The sequence below is a fragment of the Platalea leucorodia genome, assembly GCF_965183815.1.
Source record: "Platalea leucorodia genome assembly, chromosome: Z".
NCBI lineage: Eukaryota > Metazoa > Chordata > Aves > Pelecaniformes > Threskiornithidae > Platalea > Platalea leucorodia.
This window is the reverse complement of record NC_138858.1, coordinates 44,973,126-44,997,579: the sequence shown is the minus strand read 5'-3', so window position 1 is coordinate 44,997,579 and position 24,454 is coordinate 44,973,126. Positions and strand designations below refer to the sequence as shown.

Genomic DNA, 24,454 nt, shown 5'->3' with positions numbered 1-24,454 from the left:
ACAGACTGATCTGTTAGCATTTTACAGTCACATGGCATAAATATAAACACAATGCAAGGAAAGACATGGGAGAATCAGGCTGCACAAGCTGTGCACTTGCAATTGCGATGTGTAGGTAGCAATGACAAAAAGTTTCAGAATGCTAAAGAAAGCAGTTACACATTACTCAGGGACAATTTAATGTGGCACACTAACAGCCCTCCCTAAAATCCTGAAGCAGATAAAATTACTTGAGTAAGAGAAGGATGTGACTCCAGGCAGGACCACACACGCATGCATGATTTCTCCTGTCCGTAACTGCAGTGATGACAAAAAAATCAGACAAATAAATAGCACTGATTTATTTTATAGGGGAATACAGTGCTGTGCTCTATCTGGGGTCAGAGCCAGGGCTCTGGTGTAACCAGGCAAGCATCTGCACAGACTCTGTGCATCCTGCAACATGCATATGGAATTCCTTATGAATGTAGTGAGTTAAAATTACATTTATATTCTGTATTAAACAAATAAATCTTAGGTAGCCTGATTTATGGCACCCTAAGCAAGACCTGCATGTCTCCAAATGGGGAAAAAAACATCAGAAGTTTTTCAGAATTTCCAGTCCCCTCCTAGAGATGATCAAACCCTTTGTAATTAGACTGATGACAGGATAACTCAGCCTCTCTGCCATCAATCCTCAGCCTCTCTGCTTCGTCTGCCAAAGGCTGCCCTTTCCTGGCACAAGTATCTGTCCCCTGGCAATCACCAATCAAACTGCTATCATGTGGGCCATCTACAAATCACTAGTGGTTACAGCCGCTCTCACCAGGAACAAGGTTCAGACCAGAACCCAGGAGCAAAAAATGTTAAAGCCCCACTGTTAGGAACAACTGCCCCCAGAGGCAACGCCATCACCTCCTAACAACAGGCAACAACCTCACCTGGCTCCCAGGGTAGTCGAGTTCGACAGCAACAGGATTATATATACATTTGGATTCCAACGAAGTGTGAAGTAGCAGCAGGGAATGGAAACTTGGCATCCTCTTTAGAAAGGAAAAGCAGTTATGATAAATCTTTGCCTTCCTCTTGAAGAGGCACGTGGCCCTTCACGCTTTTTTTAACACAATGATGAAGAGTGATAAAGTGTGACTCTGTACCTGGAAAGAGATTATGCCAACTCCCAAGGGAAAAGCAATGCTGACATACGGGAAAAGGTAACCTGTTATACCACACAGCAAGTAGAAAGCTGGTCTCTGCGCGTTCTGCTTCAAAAACCATACCTCAAATGCCTGGTGGTTACTGGAGAAAGGAAATCCTCAGGCACTTCACAGTCAACTTACCTGATTTTGATTCATACTCTCATAAGCAAACAAATGCAGAGTTGATGATTTGGGTTGTATTTTAAAAACATTATGTGCATTGAAAAATGAGACAGCTGAGCAATTATTAATAACATAAAGTCACTGCTTGTGTGGCAGAAGCCTTCACAAGACCCAACAGAGACTGAGATAGCTATCCCTGGGCTACTTGGTACCCAGAAGAGAGACTTCATCAAGACAGGCAGACAGCTATATTACAACACAGAGGTAGTACCGCAGACTGCCAAAAAATTACTTTTGGCTTATAAAAGATAAAACTAAGAGAGAAACTAACTTCCTAGGTCTTTCATCTAATCACCTGACATTAACAGAAGAGCCAATGAGCAGGGCTTACCATGAGGAAGCCAACACTGATACTCTTAGATTAACTTTTGTCTGTCATGTTTAAGGCAACATACACTGTTTCGAATCTGAATGAACATGGGATTCTTATGTAAATGTTTTCTTCTACAAAGCACAGACTTATCGAGACGTCACATTTTGTTCTAATTCTAGTAGTTAATCTGTACAGGTACATACAGCCCTTGGATTCTTCCTAGGAGTCTTAAGACATTTCACAGAAGTGAACCAACTTTTCTCATGACTATGCATTAATTAGGTACAAGTGCACCAGGAATCTCTGACATGGCTAGTCCTATTGACCTTCACTCTGGGACCATCTGGGGCAGAAAAGTGTGAGCTAATTTGTAAGCTCTGACCTCAGCATCATGCTAGATCTCATGAGGAAGCATTAAAATTGGTTACATGGCATGCATCTTTAGAAAAAAGAAAGGGGAATTCTGGTTTAGGTAGCAAGGTCTATGCCAGGATGTCTGCTGAAGTAAAGACATTACAAGAAGCCAGCACAAGCTGACAACAAACTGAAAGAAACGTTACTCAGCCCTCGGACAAAGGTTTATATAGAAGTAGCTGTTTTCTTGGATCACAATCCCTGAGCCAGGGATGACGCATCCATTCCTGAGGCATCATTGACTTCAGTACTGTAGACACTGAAATTGCGCTAAAACCCTTTCAGGGGAAAATGTGGTGACTCTTCAGTGGGATCACACTAGTCATCAAGAAACCACACAACCAATTGCCCATCTGGCTCCAGAGTTTCACCACTTTCTGTTCTCTAACTTCTCATACCTATTATTAGCTGTTAAGAGTTACTGAGGAAATAGGATCTGTGGTGTCATCGATACGTAGTTCCCAACACACACTTGCATATTTTCCTCTTGGCTATCAGCTCTGTTGGGAAGGTGTCACGGCTAGAACAGCCAGTTGTATACTCTGCTTCTTCTGGACGTGGAAATAGCACAGCGCTTCTACGTGGCAAGAGTAAATGCAGGTATAAAAGACACTGCCATGTTCATATTTTAACTTATTCCAAGACACTGTTTGGGATTTTACTGATTACAGTTGCAATGTATTAGGGAACTATACTTGAAGTTCACTACAATGAAAAATACAGACACAATAACAGCATCGTAAGAATGGCATAATGGGAATAAACTATGAATTGGAAACTACAGTAGAAAAGCAAATTGCATAAATAAAACAAACAAGTGGTTTTTAAATTACTGGTTTCCAACTACCAGAGCAAGCTGTTCATGTTAAACGAAGTATCAACTTGTGCACCAAACAAGAACTCTAATCCAAACTCATTTCCAGCTATCTTTCAAATGCACCTTTCTATTCTCTTTACCCGCTTTTGTCTTTTATCACACACTATGAACTTCAGTTTTATGTTTTGAGGGGATTATTTTGGTTGAAACTCCATTCTCTGTTTATAGACCTTAATGACATCTAGCTCCTTTATTGTTAACTCTGCTCTGATGAAAGTCCCTAGAGCTTGGGATAGTAACTCAGAAGCCAAACAAAACATTAACATTTAAATCTAAAGTATCTGTCACCTTCAACAAACTAGCTAGAGAACACTTGGTTTAGAAACCTGCGAACTATATTTGTTTTTTACAGGTAAAACACATTGCCAAAAAGGTCTTTCAATAGAATTATCTAAATATCAGAAGCCAGAATTTTGTGACTTTTTGCAACCATTCTCATAAAACTGCAATACACAAAGAATTGCTTATTATGTGCTCTGTTTTTGCTTTAGAGCCTGATTACTAACATAACATAGGAAGAAACATCAATTACTCGACTTGAAAGGTGATCTTTAGATTCATTTTACTTTTAAAATAGTAATAGAATTATAAACTAACCTATGAAATTAACTTTCTATTCTTAGAGTACATTAATGGAGAAAGTAGATGGCAATAACAATTTCTCAAGATACAAATATCCAATGCATGCTGTTTGTATTTTTTTTCTTGTTTAAAAGAACAAAATAAAGACTTTACTTCTACAAGAATGCTGTCAAGTTACAACTCATGTTCATTAAAAAATGAACCCTTGTTTGCATTTTTACACTAATTTGGATTATCAAGAACATTAAGACTTTATGTTACTTCTTATCCTGTTGACTTCCTAGTTTCCTGGGCAGTGTAAATGGCTATTTTCACTCTTGCCTTTACTGAGCTTCATTTTTTGGTTGTTTTCCCTAGATAGTAACTTCTGGGTCTGCTGAGGCTGCAAACCCTATGTAGAGTATTTCAGTAACAAGCTTTCTACCACTCAAAAAAATATCCAATACATCACAATTTCAATATGTTCTTCTACTTGGTAAAGCATTTGCATGAATCTAATATTTCCTATTGTTTAAATACTTTCTTTAAAATAATTCTATCTACCAGCATAATCAATATCACAATTTACCTGTAATAGCAAGTCTTATTGAGAGCTTCTCTTAGAAAAAAAATGGACCTTTACATCGAGCCTGTTTCTTCCAGATGATGAGGATACATCAAATTAGTTCCAAAAGCATATTTTACATGGATGATGATAAAAAAGCATACATGTAAAATATACTACATGACATCACAATTGTGCCAATAGGTGAAAAAATCAAAATTCCCTACAGGCATACATAACAGATTTGGTACAATGCTCAGAGATGCACTGAGCTCCCAGATGAGAAAAATGTGACCAAACATTTCAGAAGAAAAAGAACATGTAACACAATATCCACATCTGCTATAGTCCAAATACAGCAATCAAATAAATGGGAAAATATGACATGCCCTAGTAAAAAGCAAAAAAGGGAAAAACTTGGGCTTAAACTGTGACATAACCATTTCAACATTCTTGTGTACTCTGTTCATTAGGTCTGTCAGGAAATTCAGATGGTCCAGGCCAACAAACAGAAGTCCCAAAGCGAAACACATCCTTCAAATCACAGCACTGATGTTTCCTCAAAATAGTTTGGAAAATCAGCACTGCTTACTTGAGTATTCAATCAACCAACTTTTTCTACTTTAAGTTCTGAGTAGATGAAGCATGGCCTAACATGTAAAACTTTCTGTCTTATGGCCAACAGCTGAATATGTAGTCACTTGATCTGAATACACAGACACCTGACTGAATGTACAAGTTAAACACAAATACATTTAATTATATAGAAATAAAACTATGGCAAACAGTTGGGGGGGGGGGCAGAAGGTGTTTTTAAATAGGGTAACCATTCAAGATGCTATAAAAATATAATTAAGGAGTTGAATCTCACTGTTCATCAGAAAACAAAAGGAACAATAAGCACATTTATAACAACAGATAACAGGTGAGGAACTCCGAGATTCACAAACTTTCCAATGCACTGCACAATTACCAATGAAATACTAGATGTGATCAATTTACAGAGAGTGAAAGACACAATGATAATGAATTATAAAACTTTATTGGCCTGTTAAAAGTAAGTTCATCAAGTACATTTTTTTCTAAGTATAGATTGTCCAAACTCTTATGGTAGTACTTGGGAATAAAAACAGTGACTGTCTGTTATTTACAAGAAATATAAAACAGTTTCAGCATGAAGAATTAGAGAGGAGAGAGAGAGAAAAGACTCATGGCTTGCTGATGGATTACAGCAAACTTTTTTTATAATGTGATGCTATGGTAGAAGGCATTTTTGTACTATGATTTAGAATATTACTTTTTTCAACATGTGAAAAAGAGATTTTAGTAAAGAATGCTTAAGTTCTATGGTTCAATACCAACAGAATTACTCTCTTCCTATTTTTAAGCTGAATCTGAAATCCAAGAAAGACCAAGGAACACAGGGCTCTGAATGGCGGTGGAAGACACTTCAAATATATTTGCGAAAGACTCTGGTTTGTGCAGTGGCATGGCAGCCCAATTCTGCTCTCACACTAGTAAAACCAGTAACATCAATGAAATAGCCGTGTTAAAAAAAATCTCAGGAAAAAATCAGGATTTCTTTTCCTGTTTTGTCGACATGCCTGAGGAGTGAGCCCTACACTGCTGACATCAAGGAAAAATTAAAGCCATCACAAGAAGGCCATGACTTCACCCTCTACTTGCTTGGATATCAGATAGTTCCCTGAAATCCTATATGGTTGCTCTTGTCATTCCAGCCAAGGAACAAAGTTACAGTGAAAATGCGTATGCGATGAGGGGAGTTTCCTCCTATATTAAGACATAATCTGCTTAGTAACACTGCTGTGAGTTGCTGCCTCTAGGGACTATGGGGGAATTGCCGTCTTCAAAATGAGAGCAGTTTGGCTCTACACTGCCTGCAACTTTGCTCCAGGCCAGGACACATGTGTTTATCCACCATGCTCTTGCAGCTGCAAAAATATAGCTGATCATGGAAGGATGCTATTAAAATCAGAACGATATGGCATGTCCATATCAAAACAATACACACTCTACTGTGGGCTCTTTCAGTCTATCTTTTTTTGATGAAACTAAGTTAACCAGTTAACCTTGAGGTTTGATTAAAAGACAGTAACATCTTCTACAAGTTCGACCATACAGTCTACATGCTTGTGCAACTAAACAGCTATATTTATTTCCAATTAATGCATCATTTTCTATTTTCACAGCACATTTAATTCGTACATACAAAAGAAAAACAGAACAAATGGGAGACAGCTTCCAAAGTTTGGAGATACACGTTCCCATGGAAGTGCGACAATGAAATGGGCTGTGAAATATGTGAAATGCACAGTACCAATGTTCTCTGTGCTCCCTATAATGCTGTATTTATAGTTCTCAGTACTTCCAACCATCCATGAACTCTTGCTGTGGAGATCAGATGACAAACTCTGGCAAAATGTGGGCCTAGATGATAATCTGGAATACTTTATGCCATCACATAATGACAGCATAGCCCTTCAAAAGGAGATTCAGACACCCTGCACATTTGTACCCTATGGAGAAGAGAGCTGACCACAGCTCACAAAGGAGGATGTTGAACTCTCTCAAGAACAGAAGAGAAGGAAAGACAGAACCACTGAAAACTGGAAGGAAGAGAAGAAGCCAGAGAGAACAATGAGGAAGAAGCGGAAAGTACCAAAAACCTTCCGGTAAGCTTCTGGGGTTTTCTTTTGCAATGAACATGAACAAAATACTTAGCTGCCCAATCCATTAATAACTTTCACATTATTTTAAATGTTAAATATGTAACTGGAAAAGGAGGGCTGAATTAAAAAGATGTCAGAAAGGATGCATTTTTTTAACTGTCTGGTAATGGCTTCCAACTTTACAAACCATTTGCAAGTTTTCAGGCATTCAAACAACTGCAAACAAAGTGCTGGTCTTCACGCTGATGATTAATTGTCAACTTATCATGGATGGCCCGGTAAAGGGACTGAGAAACTGGACCTTTGTATGAATGCTGTTGCGTAAAGAGCCAGTAGGAAGTGCACCGGTCATTCCTACATGGCAAATTTCCCTAAGTTTTTTAATCTTTGAAAAACTGTGCTTAGGGATTGGCTGCACCCTAGGAAAGAAACAGATTTCTAGTGCTTCTGCTGGCAGTCAAAAAAGAAAGAACAATTCCTGTGAGAACCGTCTGAAGTAGAATTGTTTCCAGCTAGCTGTCCACAGGTTTTCTTGGCACTGTCTGCTGCCCCCAAGGATCTTGCTCCCACTGAAATGACTGGTTTTCTTCACTGCTGCATGGGAGAAATCCAGCTGGTAGTCAAAGGCAGTGGAAAGGCTGGGGATTGCCTTGCATTAGGGTACTCGGACACACACATATTGCTATGCAAATGTGTCACAGCAGCCTCCGTCTGCCCTGGCGGTGAGATGCCACGACTCCCATCAAAAAAAAACATGGTCCCCAAACACCTTTCTGCAGGAACAGCCTTCGTGAGCACCCCCACCTTGCCTGGCATGGCAGGCAGCTGCAGCAAGCACAACATAGATCCCAGGCTCTGCCTGGGAACAATGTGCTTGTTTGCAACATAGATCTGGCCACTGGTCAAATTTCCACCAAATTCAAGACGAACAGGTTTATTTAACAGACCGGATGAAATGCCTTGCCTCACACAAAACACTCCCAGAAGTGCTTCCTCTCCAGTCCCCCAACTAATCTGCCCATCAAACTGCTCAACAGCTTATCTCAGTACTTCTCTGAGTATATTAAATGTCAATTTAAAGTAAATTCTAGTATAAATAAACCCCTTCTAGCAGAGCATTAGAAATATGCTTTTATTTTAGTTACATGTCTGGCACAGTGAAAAAAAAAATAGCAACTCTGCCTTTAGACGTTTCATAGCCTTTTTTATTGCTCAGTGAAACAATATAAAAGCTTTTTAATGTCAAATCCTGGATATTCAGCAACTTTTACCATGTTAATGGTTCCTGCATGATTCTTAGTTTGAGTCTCACTTTATTTTAAGGAGGTCAAGAATTCGTAATTAACTGAGCCCTTTGTAAACCAACACCATTTGAGCAGATCAGAATCTCTACAGTTACAACCAACGTCACTTACAATCAAGCTGGAAGACAGGAGCTAGTGGGTACTACAATTTCCATGTTAAAAGTTTAGCTCCCTTAGCTTTAAAAGGCTCTGTCCACATACTGAAAAGAAACCATTTTAGGAACACGTAGGCTTTTTCCATCAAGCATTAAACATCTGTGTTAAGACATTATTAGTAACTAATCACGTGCTGCAATCCATAAGGTTCTGTGAATACCTGCATCAAGTAATAGTGCACTGAGTGGCTAATATAAAAGATATAGTACAAAATATGTAAGAAGGATATTCTACAATATATATATATATATAAAAATATATATTTCACTGGTGGATAAATCAGTTGTGGTTTATTAAAGTTACCTCCATGATTACATAAAATCCAAAATACTGCGTCAGTACATGCTGAAATATTTGAAGGTCAAGCCTACTCCTACACCATAAAGATGAACTGCAAAGTGCTACAAAATAAATTACAAAAAAATTACGTAAAATCCCCAATCAATAACTGTGCACATTTATGCATATAAATACTATGAATTAGAAAGAACTACCTTTTAAAATTAAATATTTCAAAAATCAACTGCCAAATTCCAGCTCTGCAAGTTTGCCTTTTCCTTGCCAAAAGAAAAGGGTTCAGATTCTCACCTCATTTATCTGGCAATAAATTGTGAATACATAACTGAAATATGCTGACTTTGTCCCAGCAAAACTTCAGACTGGAATCTGGGCTACTGGGTCAAGCTCTGCTCATGATCCAACTTACATTTGATGTAACTCCACTGACTTTAGCTCAAATATTGCTGACCTAAATGATTCTCCATTGATTTAGAATCAGCTCAATGGCATCAGGTATTATTTCAACAGGAGGAGAGATTCGTGGGTAAGCAAGAAGTCTGAGAAGAAAATAATTAAAAGGAAGTTAAGAGAATCAGTAAGCAGAAGAGAAAGTTAGTATGTCTCTAAAATAAGACCATGTCCAAATAGACTTAGGGAGGAAAAAAGGCAGACATTCCTAATATTGTTTCTGAGGAGCAGCAGAACACTTGTTGACGTCTAACTTCAGACAGGAACTATGATGGATATCCTTAATTGCTGCCATCCCTCCCGAAATCACCACAGTATGTGCAGGGCGACAAAGACACCATGATTCCTAGGTCATCAGCAGACTTCCAGCTCTGCCCTCGTCTTTAATGTGGGGAGAAGAACACATCTTTGGGACAGATTTTGGAGAAGTGAAGAAAGCACTTCAGCAACTGCAACTTCCCTTCCCTAACCAGTGGCAACAGAAAGGAAATATCTCACTACATAGGCCTAGAAGAATGCAAATGTGGACGTATTTCTTGACTAATAAGCATATTTCCAAAATTTGAGCACAGCAGGAATAAAGAACTTGGATGCGAGACTGAAGAGAACACAAAAGTCAAAGGATTAAGTCTTAAAAGGCAAAAAGCGAGTAAGTATATGGAGATAGAACAAGGGAGTCAAGACAGTATTGTAGAAAGAGAAGGATGATGTATGCTGTAAAAGACCGCAGCAAAAGAAAAGACAACTGTTTCAATGGAAGAGTGAAAATGGCTGAAATTAAACAGCAAAAACAATGAGAAGCAAATACAGAAGAGACAAAACAATATCATCTCTTCTTTTTACTAAACATAATTGTAAGGAATTAAAATCAAAACATAGCTTGGAAATGTAATCAAAATGCATAGAAATGTAAGCATCTATCTCAGTCTTCTGCTGCTAGTCTTCGTAGCTAACTCTCAGTTAAAAAACCAGAAACTTCATCTTTCTTACAATGATTCCCTAAACTGAAAAGATAAAGCAATATGCTCAGGATTTGATAGGTAAATAGCATGAAAATGAATGTCTAGCACTGTATCTAAATGCAGTCCCTGCTCTTGCAAAATGCTTGTGCCTTCGCTTAGCTTTCCTTGTTATAGTAAACTCTTCTCAGAAGAGAGTAGGCTCTCCTCTGAAGTATACTGAAGCATACTCTGAATTATACTTCACAGTTAAATATGAACAGTTAAATAGGCCTGTAAGTATACACTCTGAAGGACCAACCATGTAGTGTTGTTAGTCTTGCTCTTGGCTCAGAATCAGCATTCCAGCCTACTAAAGATTTGTACATTTGCCCAAACTTACGGACTATATTGAATAAGCACGACCTAACTGAATGTGTAAGTGATGGCACTGGTTTCAATACCCAAATGCACTAATAAACAGTATTGCCACCTTTCTGTATATAGCTCATTATCTCCAACTTCCTGGTAAAGTCAGTGGAACCACATAAATAAATAAGATTTGCAGGGCCAGCTCTGCAATTTACTGCTTCAGGATTTAAGGACATATCCTGAAAATATACAAGAACTTAACTTTAAGGATGTGAGCATTCCCATTGAAATCAATGGGTTTACACACACACTCAAATTAAGCATTTGTAGGAAGTTTTGCAGAGCCACTAATGCAATAAAATAAAAGCAACTTTGCAGTTCACCTTTGATAAATATTATTTATAGAAACATCATCTTTCCAGTTAAGTTCAAACAGAAAAAAATTGACAGAGGAAACAATATCATGTAATTTCATCTCAATATCATTTTGGAAGACACAGTGAGGACAAGGCAAATAGGAAATAGTGTGATAGCTTATTTCTGGACTTTCTTGAGTTTTATAGCTGCCTCAGGGCTTGGCTTCACCCTGCTCTTGCAAAAACAGCTACTGATTTGAATGTGCTTCTACATTCTCCAAACACAACCAATGTCTAAAGAGAAGTCCAAGGGAGGTGGCACTTCACTGGGCAAGAACACTGTCCACTCCCTAGTGTGCAGCATACAGCTTCCACAAGCTCAACAGCCCCTCTCTCATCTTTTCCTTATTTCATTTACCCATCCAGTGGGATCTTATGAAATAAAACAAAACCTAAAAGAAACAAAATAAAATATGAGAAATCATGCTTTAAAAAAAAAGTCAAAGAAAAATTAATACAAAAGTCCAAACACAAATGAATACTTGACAATCAAACACATAAACATAAAATGCATTTAAAGCATACATAAAATGTTAAATAAAAACTGCACATGAATTTATGAAAATGACAACATTAGCTCTATCTTGTGGCCAACAATTTTATTTGTTAATTAAAAATGTATAAGGCGTGTTACTCATTTGTCTTCAACATATCAAAATATTCGTATTGAGCTGTAATGCAATAAATCTAGAATTCTCCAACCAGGGACCAACCCACTCCAACCCACGATGTATGGGTCAGAAAAACCTCAGTCAGGTGTCCTGCTTTGCGCAAAGGCCTATGGTGAACAAGCCTGGGTGCTCAATCAAGTTCTCTGTCTTTGGTCTAGTCCACCAACTAAGTGAAGGGAACCCCGCTATACCACAGAGTTACTGTACGTACACCACCAGGTTCCTCTGTCAGCTTTGTTTCACGCCTTAGATCTGTGCACATCATCATCTCTGCCTGCTCCAAACAGGCTCCTGCCCTTAATGTCATTAAATGACTTTCTAATGGCAGAAAAAAGTGGAGCTGGGGGAAATACTAGTTAGTTATCTTAAAATTTATTGTTTCTAAATATCAACAGGAACTTAAAAATCAACATCTAAATATGATGGCACATTGAAACACAAGTAAAAACCCCTCAGTCATGTTCTGTTGTGAGATGAAAGAGAAACCCTGTGCACCTATCCCCCAAACGTTACCTGACCATCTAAGGCTGAAAATTTTAAAGAAGGCTATGTTTGGCCCTGTGTGAAATCCGACTATCTGACTCTACAGCATAAATACTTCCTAGAACAGCATTGTCTTACCCAGTCTGTTGTTATCTGATGCAGTTGAGTTATTATGTACATCACTGTTGACAGTCACCATTACTTGTTCTAATGACATTTGAAAAAAAACATGTGAGAGTTGTACTATTATCCTGCAAATGTAAACTTCATCAGTAGTTTGTTTGTTTGGTTTTGGTTTTTTACCTTGCTTTTTTACCTTGTTTTTTTTTTACCTTGCTTAGTAAGTTCTCAATGTTTATAAAGAGTGAAATCTTATCTATATTCCACAGCACTTTAAACAACAATTCAGAGCCAAATCTTGATTTGTGCTAAATGCTTGTGCTATCAGTGAAACTGATACGATATATATATAGCATAACGTAGGGACTTATGCTATCGGTTTCAAGAGAAGTTGAATTTGACTGTTAGTAATTAAGTAACAATGACTAATTCATTTACATTGCATTTTCTTGCTTGTTCTAACCTTGAGGCGCTCTTAGTACTTCTACCCTGAAAGTAAGTAATGGCACATTCAGAAGTTGAACATGCTAGCTTTGGGCCACCGCACATTTCCAAAAGGGTGTGGCAAAATTCCTTTTCTCTGAAACAATTGATAAGGTTTAGTGTAAGGCATCACATCAAGAAAAAAAAAAGGGACCTGGCTAATTCACAGACAAAAATATAGCTATCAGTTGAAGTGAGCACAATTTCAAAACAGCTAGGCTTCTGCACAGGGACTGTTTTACCTGGACAGGAAGGCTCTAGGCTAGACTGACATTGAAAAGATGAGTTTCTTACAGTCATATCCACATGTAGTGATGGGTATCTTAAGAACTTGTAAGGAATACATTACTGTTGGAATCTGTGCTCTTACTGAAGCTTACATCATTTGAGTCCTTGCTACTTCTACTGCCTCTTCTCACATACATAAAATATCTTAAAGTGAATTAGTACAGTTTTACCATACCTCAATGAGAGAATTCAAAACCAAAACTGTATTCTTAAAAATTCAGTTCGTCACATAGTGTATTAACATCACAGCCCTAAAAGCCTACTGTAATGTCAAGAAAAATGCACAGCTGTAAAATATGTTGACCTTCATGACTGTATATGCATGTCGCAAACTCCATCTAACAGAGTTCGAGGAAGACTGAGGATCTGTTTCTGCACATGGTACAAAGGAGGCAGGCTTTTCCAGGCCTTTCTGCAGTATTTTTACTGAGTCATTGTAGTTAATCATAATCTCCTAAGTAATTTTCTGAAGGATGTTTGGAAGTTACAGGTTAGACAGAAAAAGAGAAATATCATCAGGATTTCAGTAGTCTAGAATGGAAAGCTACTGCATGGTTGCTACCTTCCTTTCAAATTTCCTAGGCCATTCAGACCTCCTCTGTGGAACTTTTTCTTAAATCTGTAAGATTGCATACATTCTTGGACATCAAGTCAAAGAACAGATATTTACGTAAAAACACACATTTACACCATACTTTTAATACTAAAGTAAATCATTGCAAGTGAAAGCTTTCTGGCCTTTTAGTTTGTTCCTTACCTAATCTGCTGCAATCACAGTGAATCACATTGCTGTGTTTAAAGTCATCTCTGAATTTTCATTTCAGAAGTTGTTAACTGATGAACTACTATTAAGTGTACAGTACTATGCAAAACACAGGTAGACAAGAGATCTGCTTATATTCTTAGTTGCATCTGCATGTACATTAGTAACTCTAGTAGTCAATAGTGATGTCTAAATCAACCAGTATGGAGGAAGACTCAGACCTAGCACCTGAGCAGTCTACAGGAGTCAAGAAGTCCACAAGGGAGTCTTGCAAGTCCTATTGAAGGCACAAGAATTAATCACAATAAATACATCTTTTAAAGGAAAAAACAGTTAACAGAAGTGAGCCCAAAGAAAAGAAGAAAGAAAAGAAAAAGGTAAAAAAAAGAAGAGTCTATTGACTTTATTCACTGAAACATGTAAAGCAACTAGGTAAAGTGTGTAGAAAAGAAAAGGACACAGGAATACAGAATAATGGGGGGGGGGGGGGGGGGAGGATAGGAAGGTTCTGACAGGAGCCAGGTAAAATGGAGCGAGGAAAAAAGACTGAAATATAAAGACGCAGAAACTGAAGTGCTTTAAACAAATGGTTCCAGGGAAAGCAGCAAAAGCTACAAACCCATTAAACAGCAAGCAATCTGGATTTAATTTGTACACTAGCTCTCTGACTATTTGGAGTCATTGAGCGAATAGAGGCAAAATATTATGGGCAGTGGGTATTTAGAGAATGATTTCTCATGTCCTAACTGCCAACCTCTCACCTGGCTTCTCAGAGTTCGAAAGGAGTCAGTTAGGCAGGTTGAGACAAAGCCCGATTTTGGCTTGACTTGCTGCTGGGGCACTGGATCCTGAGTTTAATATTAGTTTTAAAAAAACATTGCTGTTATGTAAGCTGCCACTCAGACTTGCAAAGGAAAGTACACTGAAGAATAAAAATAAAAAACTCAAAATAAAAGTGGAAGAGAGAAAAAAAGCTATCCATCTTCCCTGTACAAGGAATGACAGAACTTCATTCATCCTTTAAGGGAACATTATGTATCTGTCTCTCTCAGATGCTAATGTGTCCAAGACAATAAAGAAAATAATAAGTAGTTTAAAATGTAACCCGCTGATACTTTATTTCCAATATCAGCTCTTCATTCAGAGAGTTTCGAAGTGAGCGCTGTATTCATTATTAGTCTTAAAACAAACATTATAATGACTTTGCAATACATGATTTTGTGGACATGAAATTTAAGTCTAACTGCTCTCCCCCAAAGAGACTGTGCTACATAAAGTGTAGTTTGAATTATGTTTTTAATATGGATCTAGTTGAGCCAGCAGTGAGGATTTTTTTTTAATCCTGCAATTAGCTTTCTGAAGTACCACAGCTGACTATCTCATGAGATTTGCATATCTGTATCTCAGATACTGGATGTTCCCTAACTTCCTAAGAGGTTACTCTCATTGGGAGCTGGATAAAATGCCTTTAAGACCAATTGGGTTTAGCTTTTCTATTCATTAGAGAAGAAAGCATAAAAAAAAAAAAAGTATAATAGCAAAAAAGCTGTATGTTTATACATACTGAACTCATTCTGAAAGAAGAGCCTTTCATAAACACGATCCTTTTTATATGTAAAAAAGCCAATTTTTTTCCTCCTTTAACCAGCACACAACACAGAACTGAGCAGTTAATGGCATCATAACATCCAATGCGTTGCCATATTTGGGAACATCACTGTTACGGGGATAGTAACACATCCATGGGCTGAATTTCTACCTGTCCCAAACAATCTCAATCATGCCTCTTCTCACTGGCTATGTTTCCTACAAGCCTTCACCTAAGTCACTCAGGAAGTTACAACATGGTCGTCTTCTGAACTTTTTTCACCAAGTGAGATGATAAATTTTAGTTCTCTGAAATCCTCTTTACTCCAACAGGATTTGAAATAATATATTCTGATGACTTGTACATAAATTGGAGGTCTGCAGGCAAACTTTCTCGGTCATTACAACCCCAACCTAAACTCCACCACTCCACCAGAGTAAATAAAAGCTTCCTGCAGTGATGAGTTAACTGAATTCAAAACTAAAGTTTCATATACTCACATCCCACTCTCCAAATATGTCTCTACATGAGTTGCATAAATTTGGAGATCATGTATGTAAACCCAAGCATTCAAGGGAAAGCACAAGCAAAAGAAGTGCTGAGCAATGGAAAGTTTCTGTGATGTTAAGTCTCGTTACACTTTCTCTCTTCACCAAGTACATATGTTTTATCCTAAGCAGAATGTTACCTGGGGCCTTGATCCAAACAGAGTATTTTGAAACAAAAATCCATTTACATTTTTAATTTTTCCAGCTTGGAGGAAATCGAGCATAACGCGACATGTCTCTCTGGTCTTTTTAAATGAACAATGATTCATATGGAGAAAGCTCAAATTGCTGAGTAGAAGGGAGGAAAAAAGAAGAGAAGATGTAGTTGCATTACCCAAAAAGGTATTCTTATCAAATTTGTCAGTTTCTGATTTCAAGTAGAAAATTAAATGAAACAATTCATTCCTCGTTTTATTTGCTTTTTGGATCTGAGCCACTGCTTCGAAGAGCAGTGCTGGCTAATGCTGTGGCAAAATGAGGACAAAATGTCACCTCATTTTTATTGGAAAGCAAGGAGAGGCTCCTGGATAGGTTTCTGAAGAATGTTTATTGCACAAAGAAGAATAATGTCTTGCCTCATTAGAGCAATGCCTACACAGCAGCAGAAGATAAAGTTGTCTGAAGAAATCCACACCTTTTCTTAGGATTTTGCAGATTTTGCATGCACCAGGCTCCATGCCGCCTTGTGTTTCAGAGCATAGTAATACAAACATTTAACATAACTTCTTCTTTATTTCTAAACATCACTTTTACCTCATGAGGCACTAAGGCAGTATTTTTCATTCACATCATTAAGAGCTCTAATGATATACATAAATATTACTGGTTTTACCTAAAGATAAAAGCTTGGATAGAAGACAAACAAATGAAAACCAAAGACCTAAAACCACAAAGACTAGGACACACTCTTAACTTATTAGAGGCCAGGGATTCCCAGAAAATTCTGGATCTGAATTTCACATGAGTCTCTCCTTCCAGATCAGATTCTCCAATAACTGAATTTACTCAGTGATTGGAAAAACTAGGACCAGAAGAGATTAAACAGTCTATCCCGTGAAGTCGTACATCAAGATAAAGAGTCTTGACCCTCTTATGCGCTCCAGTTGCTTACAACAGGAAGGCAGTACACAATACAATATCATTTTAACTTCAGGACTATTTATAGTAACCCAAACCTTAAGAGTTTTTGCTCTCCTTTACAATTCTTCAAAATACTGTAGTAGCATAGAAAAATTTATTTTCTACTATCACTAGCTTTTCCTCTAATGTTTAAATTTATGCTCCACAGATAAGGATACATAGTTTGTCATTTTACAGATGCTGCCACCTGTATGAGATTTCCAAATGGGCTTAATAAAATTGGAGCCATTAACATTAGTGTTGGAGGCAGCATTCAATCTATTTAATGGTTTGTTTCATTGATCTGCAAGTTCATAAAATGAGAAAGGGGGTCAAACAGAATTACATGTACTTTAGTATAGAACCCTATAAAGCTTTTCTCAGTGTGAAATAAGTTAGAACCAAGAGATAGTAAACCTTGACCTGTCTACTCAGCATTTTAGAGGCCAAAAATATTTTGGGCTAACAGTCCTCTACACTGCTCAAAAGGATCATGTAATATCTTAATCTATTTTTCCTTAGTCTGATTTGGAGTTTTTATTTTATTTCCCGGTATGATACACTGGAAGATGCGCTCATTTTCCAAGCAGGCAGCAGAAAATGAAACATTTGTGCTCAGCACTCTTAAGGAGAAAATACTGCATCTTTCTCAAGGAGAGTCATTACCCTCGTGTCTTCCAGCACAATATCCAAGAGACGTTTCCTTTTACAGTACTGCTGCTGATGCTGTAGTTGTTTTGCTTGCTATTGATTAGTGAGAGTCAAGGACATTAAAACCTGAAGCTCAAACCACCAGTGCTCAGAGCTAGTCAGTGCATAAATTTTGCACAGCTTCTAATTCAGGGACAGGTTAAAATGAAAAATAGAGAGTGTGAATAACAACTGTTCAGACTCAGAAAGAGAACTCTGCAGTAACAGCAGCTCCCCACAGAACTACAGAAAAAGCACATTAATAGAAACCCAGTTCATAGGAAAGGGTGTAGCAATTACTATCTGCATACACATTTTAAAACATGGATGTCTGCAAGTTACTTTACACTTCATTTGCATGAAACGCTGTATGCCTGAGAGATCAATCAATATATCAAGGAAGGCTTTCTCAAAGCTTTCTGCAAGTACTTGAAAAGCCAAAGCTGTTAAGAAGAAAGGCTGTTTACCTTATGACATCCCTAGCATTTGTGTTTAATACGTTCATTGGTATGCATGTAAAATACAGAAATGCTACTACGCAGATACACTTTGACAAGTGTCAGTTTACAGCCACAAGAAAGAAGATCAGAGCACATGAAGGACACAGCATAATTATGTCTTACCCCTTTGAAAAAGAGAATCACTGTCAACTTCGAAACCATTCTGTCTCTACCTGAATATTGAAACCAACTCTACCATCATTTTAGCTTGCATAATTCCAATGATCAATAGATATTACACATTTTCAATATATGGCCTTTTGACAAGAACTTGCAAGCCAGTTTTTATATACAAATTAGGGAAATAATGTTGCTTATTTCAGTACAGTAAAAGTTATGGAACTATATCATATATATTCATTTATAATGGGGTTATTTTGCTTACTGTTGCCTTACAACAATATTAACTCCTTTGATCATTATAGGCCTCATAGCTGTTATTGAGCAATTCTCCAGCTTCCTTTGTATGACATTTTACCTTGAGTCTGTAAAGTGTAAATACTTCTTACAAGATTCATATCCTAATCACGGAGTGCCTCCAGTAAAACAATTCCTTTTTTTTTTTTACTTCATTAATCTCAACTGCCTTCCTTTACAGTCACTACTATTCAAACACTTCCATGTGGCAATTAATGATCCTCCTTAAAAAAATGGATCTGTGTATGGTCAATGATCAGGATAACGGACTGACAGCAAGCAGTAAAGAGCCAAATCCCAGTTAGACCAGTTACTGTTTTGCTTCATGAACACTAATACATTGTTTCTGTGCATCTTTTCTTCCTCCATCCTGTGCAGACTTTAAGGTCTCAGGGCCAGAGATCACTGCCCCATTTTGATAAAATCTTGGCTTAAGTATTTCACTCCACAAATTCTCCTGATAGGAAAATTAAGACATAGGCCCCATAGGGAAAAAAACAAAATATCACCAAAGCCCTGCTAGTTATCTCTTACCACAAACCCTAATGTCACAGCACAGGGAAGAGACAATCTTACAGTTGCCTTCCACTGAGCCTTATCTACATCGGTCCTCCTCCACAGCAACACACTGGGCTTTGAGGGAAGAGAAGGATGGGGCATGGGATGTTTCCTCATGAACCTCACGGTCTCGATTTACACTCCTGAAAAGCCATCTCAAAGCCTGGCACACATTTTGTAGGCAGCTTGAAGTATATACATTCAGGTCCTGCACCTTTTCCAAGGCTCCAGGGACTCTTCTTTCTCCCCGGATAGTACAGTAAGTTGGAATCACACCAAAGACACTGCTTGGCTGTGAATGTCCCTGTGATTCCTTGCAAACACAGAAGATGGAGAATATTTTTAAGGAAAAATACCGCACAACGCAGTACTAAATGAAGCAGTTTGAGTCTTCCGAATCACAGCTGCTTGGAGCCAAAGTGAAAACAATGTGCACCTACGCCAGTCTGGCCTTCGTTTGCTTCACTCTGTTCTCAGTTTTACATGGGCACAAAATGGATCTCCATTCAAAGGAGCACTCTTCACAGGATACACCAAGGGATGGGGAAGGAAAATGGTCCTGGGAAAAAGGAAAGCTCCCACTCTTTGTATTTATGAATGCTACCTCTTACAGCACTTCTTTGACAGAACAAAACACATACTCTATTTAAAAGGCTTATTGCACCTAAATTACAGCCAAAAAGCCCCATCTGAAGACTCAGCGACTTTACAGGAGAAAGTAAACAATTTTACTGAATGATACCATGTAATTATAAACTTAATTAACATGAAATAAATTAGACATGAGTCTATAATGGATACCATGTTTAGTTGCTCATTTCCATAACTGCCAGGGAAGGCTATTAGCAAGTAAGTGATTAAGACTGTTCTCTTACTTGAAACTGTGTTTCTGGAGCTGCTGGGTTTCTCATCCATGTCTGGCATACAGTATGCTATACATGCTATATATCCTATTCAAATCTGATTTGTCCGCTACCACTGATGCACTAGGAACATAACTTTCCAAGCTGTGTGAACAGCAACAGAAATACCCTTTCTCTCTCTGTGCATGTGGAACAAGCTCCTGTCCTGTTATCCAACCAAAGAAAACCACTCCCAAACATTGTTATCGTCATGTAACTTTGTAGGGACAAAACTAGGAAAGGAATGGTGCTATTGCTCAGTTATTCCTGTAGCATTGCTGAGGTGTGCCTTCTCAATTTCCCTCTTTCTACAGAAAGAATGGTCTTGTAGCCATAGTAAGGTTAACAAAATGCTTGAAATGCATTTGAAATAAGAGATATTTCTTCTGAAAGAAGACAGATAGATGGTTTACTTGGTGACAATTCCTCCTAAAGGCACTGTCTAAGAAAACCAGAGTCCTCAGTCTTCATAGTGAAATCCCCTTGGCCTTTTCAATCAATAAATAGCCAAACCAATACGCCTTGCTCTTCTTTGGTCAGGCAAACAGAATGACTGACTACCTTTGGGCTCCAGAAACCAAACAGGTCCCAGACGGCAACAATCACAGGTCAGGAGTCCCTGGAACCCAGCAATTCTTTGGCCACGATGCTGCCAGCATTGGCCAAGGTGGTGCTCTCCACTTGGGCTACTGCCACTGCAGAAAGAATCAGCAATAGGGCTTACACCTGCCTTCTTTTTGTGAGATGGGGTTCCCATCTCATCTCCACCTCCCCAGCTTCCTCCCAGAAAACAAGCACAGGCTTACTTGGAGCAAGGTTGCTGCAACTAGAGCTTGAATGACTCCACCCTACCAGAGTAATCATGTGAATTTAGGTGTGGAACAGACACACAACAAGGCCCAAAAAGTAGTTAACAAGCCAAAAACTCTTTAGGGTAAATGAGATGTGCAAGACTAGTTGCTTCCAGGCCCATCTACTAAGCTGAAGACTTCAAAGACAAAGCGGCTCAGGGTGCATTTGTGTCAGTAAATAAAAAAAGGCCAGAGCCCAGGCTTTAGCAAGGGTGTATCTTCTTTTTTATCCACAATTGTTTAATCTATATAAGATAAATAGCACTCTCCCAGACAATGTCCCAGTACGGTTCAAAGGAGAGCATGGGTCAGGAATTATTTGCAATACACAGTATGTATGAGGCTACCTTATTTGAGGGATGAGGGAGAAGAGAGTTTTAAACGTATGGGCATCATCTATGCCTTTCCCTAAGGGCCAGAGAATGTACCCTAGCCCCATTTGCTTTGATGGCATACTGGTAGCCTCAAACACTGCTGTGCTTTGCCCCTGAACCAAGTGAAATTATACACTACATGCAAACCACACACTGTGCCTATTCTTCAGGGAGACCACTTAACAGATAATACAGAATTGAGTTATTTCTGATTGCCTGAAGGACAATGGAAGAGGTGAGTCAGTTACGTGAAATGCGTGCTAGGATTGCAACTGGTTAAATAATTTTCAAAATAATTGTACCAATTTTGTTAACGTAGGACACAAAAGCCTGGTATTGGGCCAGTTCCAATTATTTAGGCTTGGTGCCATGAATCAATATTGATGGAACAGAAAGCAATTTTTGACATTCTGTCTGAAAAATTTATTAACAGGTACTTGAGAGCTCTTGTGATTTTACTCTTGTCTGGACTGGAAAATAAGATGATGATTGAAAACATGTTAGCAAACTTAAAAAACCAAAAAATCAAAACCCACTCATCTAAAGGCACTAGTCTAAACATGATATTTGGGACTTTTCCCTAGGTATATAGCTGAGTTCGCTTACACCAAATGGTTTCTTACCAACTGCTTCATAATGTATTTGTAATGAGCAAGACAAGACAGCAAGTTATAGTGTCACACTGTTATTTAGTCCATCCCAATTTATCAAATATTTCAATAGAATAATATCCCTTTAAAGCCCTGTTCAAAGCCCTGACATTTACACAAAAAGAATTTCCCAGATTCATAAAGGAACCTAACATGCATCATCAATTATTCACAATTTTGACTGCGTATATATTTTTTCCACCAAAAATGTATGTATACATGTATATATACATAATAGGATAGGTACATCCCGGAAATATAACTGAAAACAAATGTAGTATTTTATAATGACATCTGTTCTAATAAATAATTCTGTAAATTCACCAGGTATATTTAAAAATAATACAGTCTTTGCTCTTTATAGGTTAGGAGTCTGAATAGCTTTATCATCTCACCTTCATTGTCGCAGTCTTGCAATGAAAGCCATATTTGATCTACCAGACCAACTCCTTTTACTTCACCATGAACTGGAATGGAATGCATTAACATTAATGCTATTGTCAAGGGTTTGGTTTGCAATTGCCATTTCTACTCTTTTTTTATATTTATATTTCTTCAGAAATTGCTTTATTTTCAATCTTACTCTGCAGAAGAGAAGATATCCATTGTGCTACTTCTAGATTGTTCCCAGTTGACATTTTTCACAGTTAACGATCTGTACCATGAGGAGGGCTGTCACTATTAACTGATATTTTTTGGACTAGACTCTACAAGACACAGCTTGTACATGTGGTTTAGACCTATAGAAATATGCATGGCCTAAAAATATTTACGAAAATATTGTAGTATCATGCTTTATGATAAGCAGTGAGGAGATATTCTTCAGTCACTGGCCAAATTCTTCTTGGTGTACACCCTTGGCCTGCGAAGATGAACTTAATGTAGCCCTCACTGAAGTCAAGGGTCAATATTTAGTCACACTGCATGAAGCACTTTTTTTCTCAGGGTTTATGGTTTTTGTCTGGGGCTTTTGCTTTTGTTGGAGATCATACACAGACAAAACCCCAATTCATTAACAGCCAAGTCAGTAATTCACTGCATTAAAGAATCCTCAGAAGACCTAACATCAAAATACCTTGTTCAGCACCTGGCCCTACTCCTTACTCCCAGTACTGAAATTAACCTCTAGCCAACTTGCATTGCCCAAAGCTTCTGCAAGTTGCCATCCATTGTGCCACAGACCTTGGTGCTCCCTCACTGCTTCCTGTGAGGCAGGAGGTACCAATGTAGCAAAACAACAGGTTTCCACATCTCCTCCTGTTCTAGTCCAACATAGTTCAGCATGGGGCATCACAATGAACATAAACAAAAGACGTGCAAATTCTAGCCTCTCTGTCCTGAGTTTTCAGATATCAGTGCTAAGTATTCTTTGCAACATGAAAAAATGAACTGCGCATGCAAAGGCAATGGATCTGTGGCCAGCAGACCTGGACAGACATCACAAATTCAATGTAGGGACAGACGTCTAAAAATAAAAACCATATAAAAGCACACCCCAGCCAAATGGCAGGGCTCAACTTAAATCATCTGCTTAAATTATACTGTTTGAAAATTTGTGTAGCTGCACATTTATATATATATATATATATATATATATATATATATATATACAAATTCTCTCCAACATATTTCACATGACTCACTGAACAGCTTTTTCCTTGGAAATTATATTAACATTAAGGTACTAGTCCCACACAAAAAAAGCAATAGAAATAGATTTTCTATTACTAGCATTTTATGAACAGCAAAAAATCAATAGAATATATATAAAACTGATTTGAGCCATATTAAATGTGATGTCAGTAGAATGAGCAAAGTGAGCTGTGGACATTCTTTGACTGATTAGGGATTACGACCCACAGCAAATTTGGATCCATTGTGTTCAACCACCATTATTAACTGTGTTCATAATATTCTACAATAAAGCTGATCTCCAGGAGCTCGCTCCTGAAATTATTATAATTCCAAATCCTGTCATGACTTCAGACCTTTTCCCTGTCCAGATTTTCCTAAAAAGCAGGAGAAGGAAGAGATGATGCCTTTTTATAACAAATTCTATTTCTTATTTTTCAGGCAACATAAAAATTATACTGGAAAAACTTTTTTAGCTCCTACAAATACATCCAGCTTATTCTACTCAAATTAACAAATCTTATATATCACTTTTAAACTACAGAATCTACATTTCAAAAAGCTGACCCTGTTCAGCAATATGTTGCTTATGTGAAAACTGAAGAATTTAAGGAAGGACAGGCAGCCTTGTTTGCCTCTTGACAGAGCATCAAACCTGTATTTTAGTAGCCTATTCAGAAAGAAAATGCTTGGCTGAGAGAATAATAAGATTCTAAACAAAAGATATTAAGATACTAAGATATTCTGTATTTGTGAGTGACTGCTTACAGTATTCTTCAAAACAGGAAAGCTATTTTACATGGACAAAGGTTTCCACCCCCATTAGAGGAACATTGTTTCCTTCCCTGCAATTAAAATACTGAATCTGGTACTCCCCTTAGGATTTACAATATAACTTCAGAAGTGAGGTTAGTTATTGAGTATGTAACAAGTTTACTCAGTCTACACTGAACCAACTTCTGAATAAAAGAAAAAAATGTACCAAAAAAATGTACCAAAAAAAGTACACAAAAAACTATTAATATTTCTTTAAATATACCTTTCACTTGCAGTTCTGGAAAACAAATTGCCAAAACACATTAAGAAGTATCACCCATGCAGTG

General features: G+C 37.8%; 1 protein-coding gene across 1 annotated transcript in view; it reads right to left on the bottom strand.

Moving 5' to 3' along the window:
* NTRK2 (neurotrophic receptor tyrosine kinase 2) overlaps positions 1-24,454 on the bottom strand; it is a gene marked incomplete at both ends in the record, with an annotated part of 205,460 nt that overhangs the window by 99,927 nt on the left and 81,079 nt on the right. Inside the window, one exon of the mRNA XM_082335628.1 lies at positions 22,115-22,186. Within this exon, the coding sequence (XP_082191754.1) occupies positions 22,115-22,186 (72 nt within the window). The remainder of the gene's footprint in view (positions 1-22,114; positions 22,187-24,454) is intronic.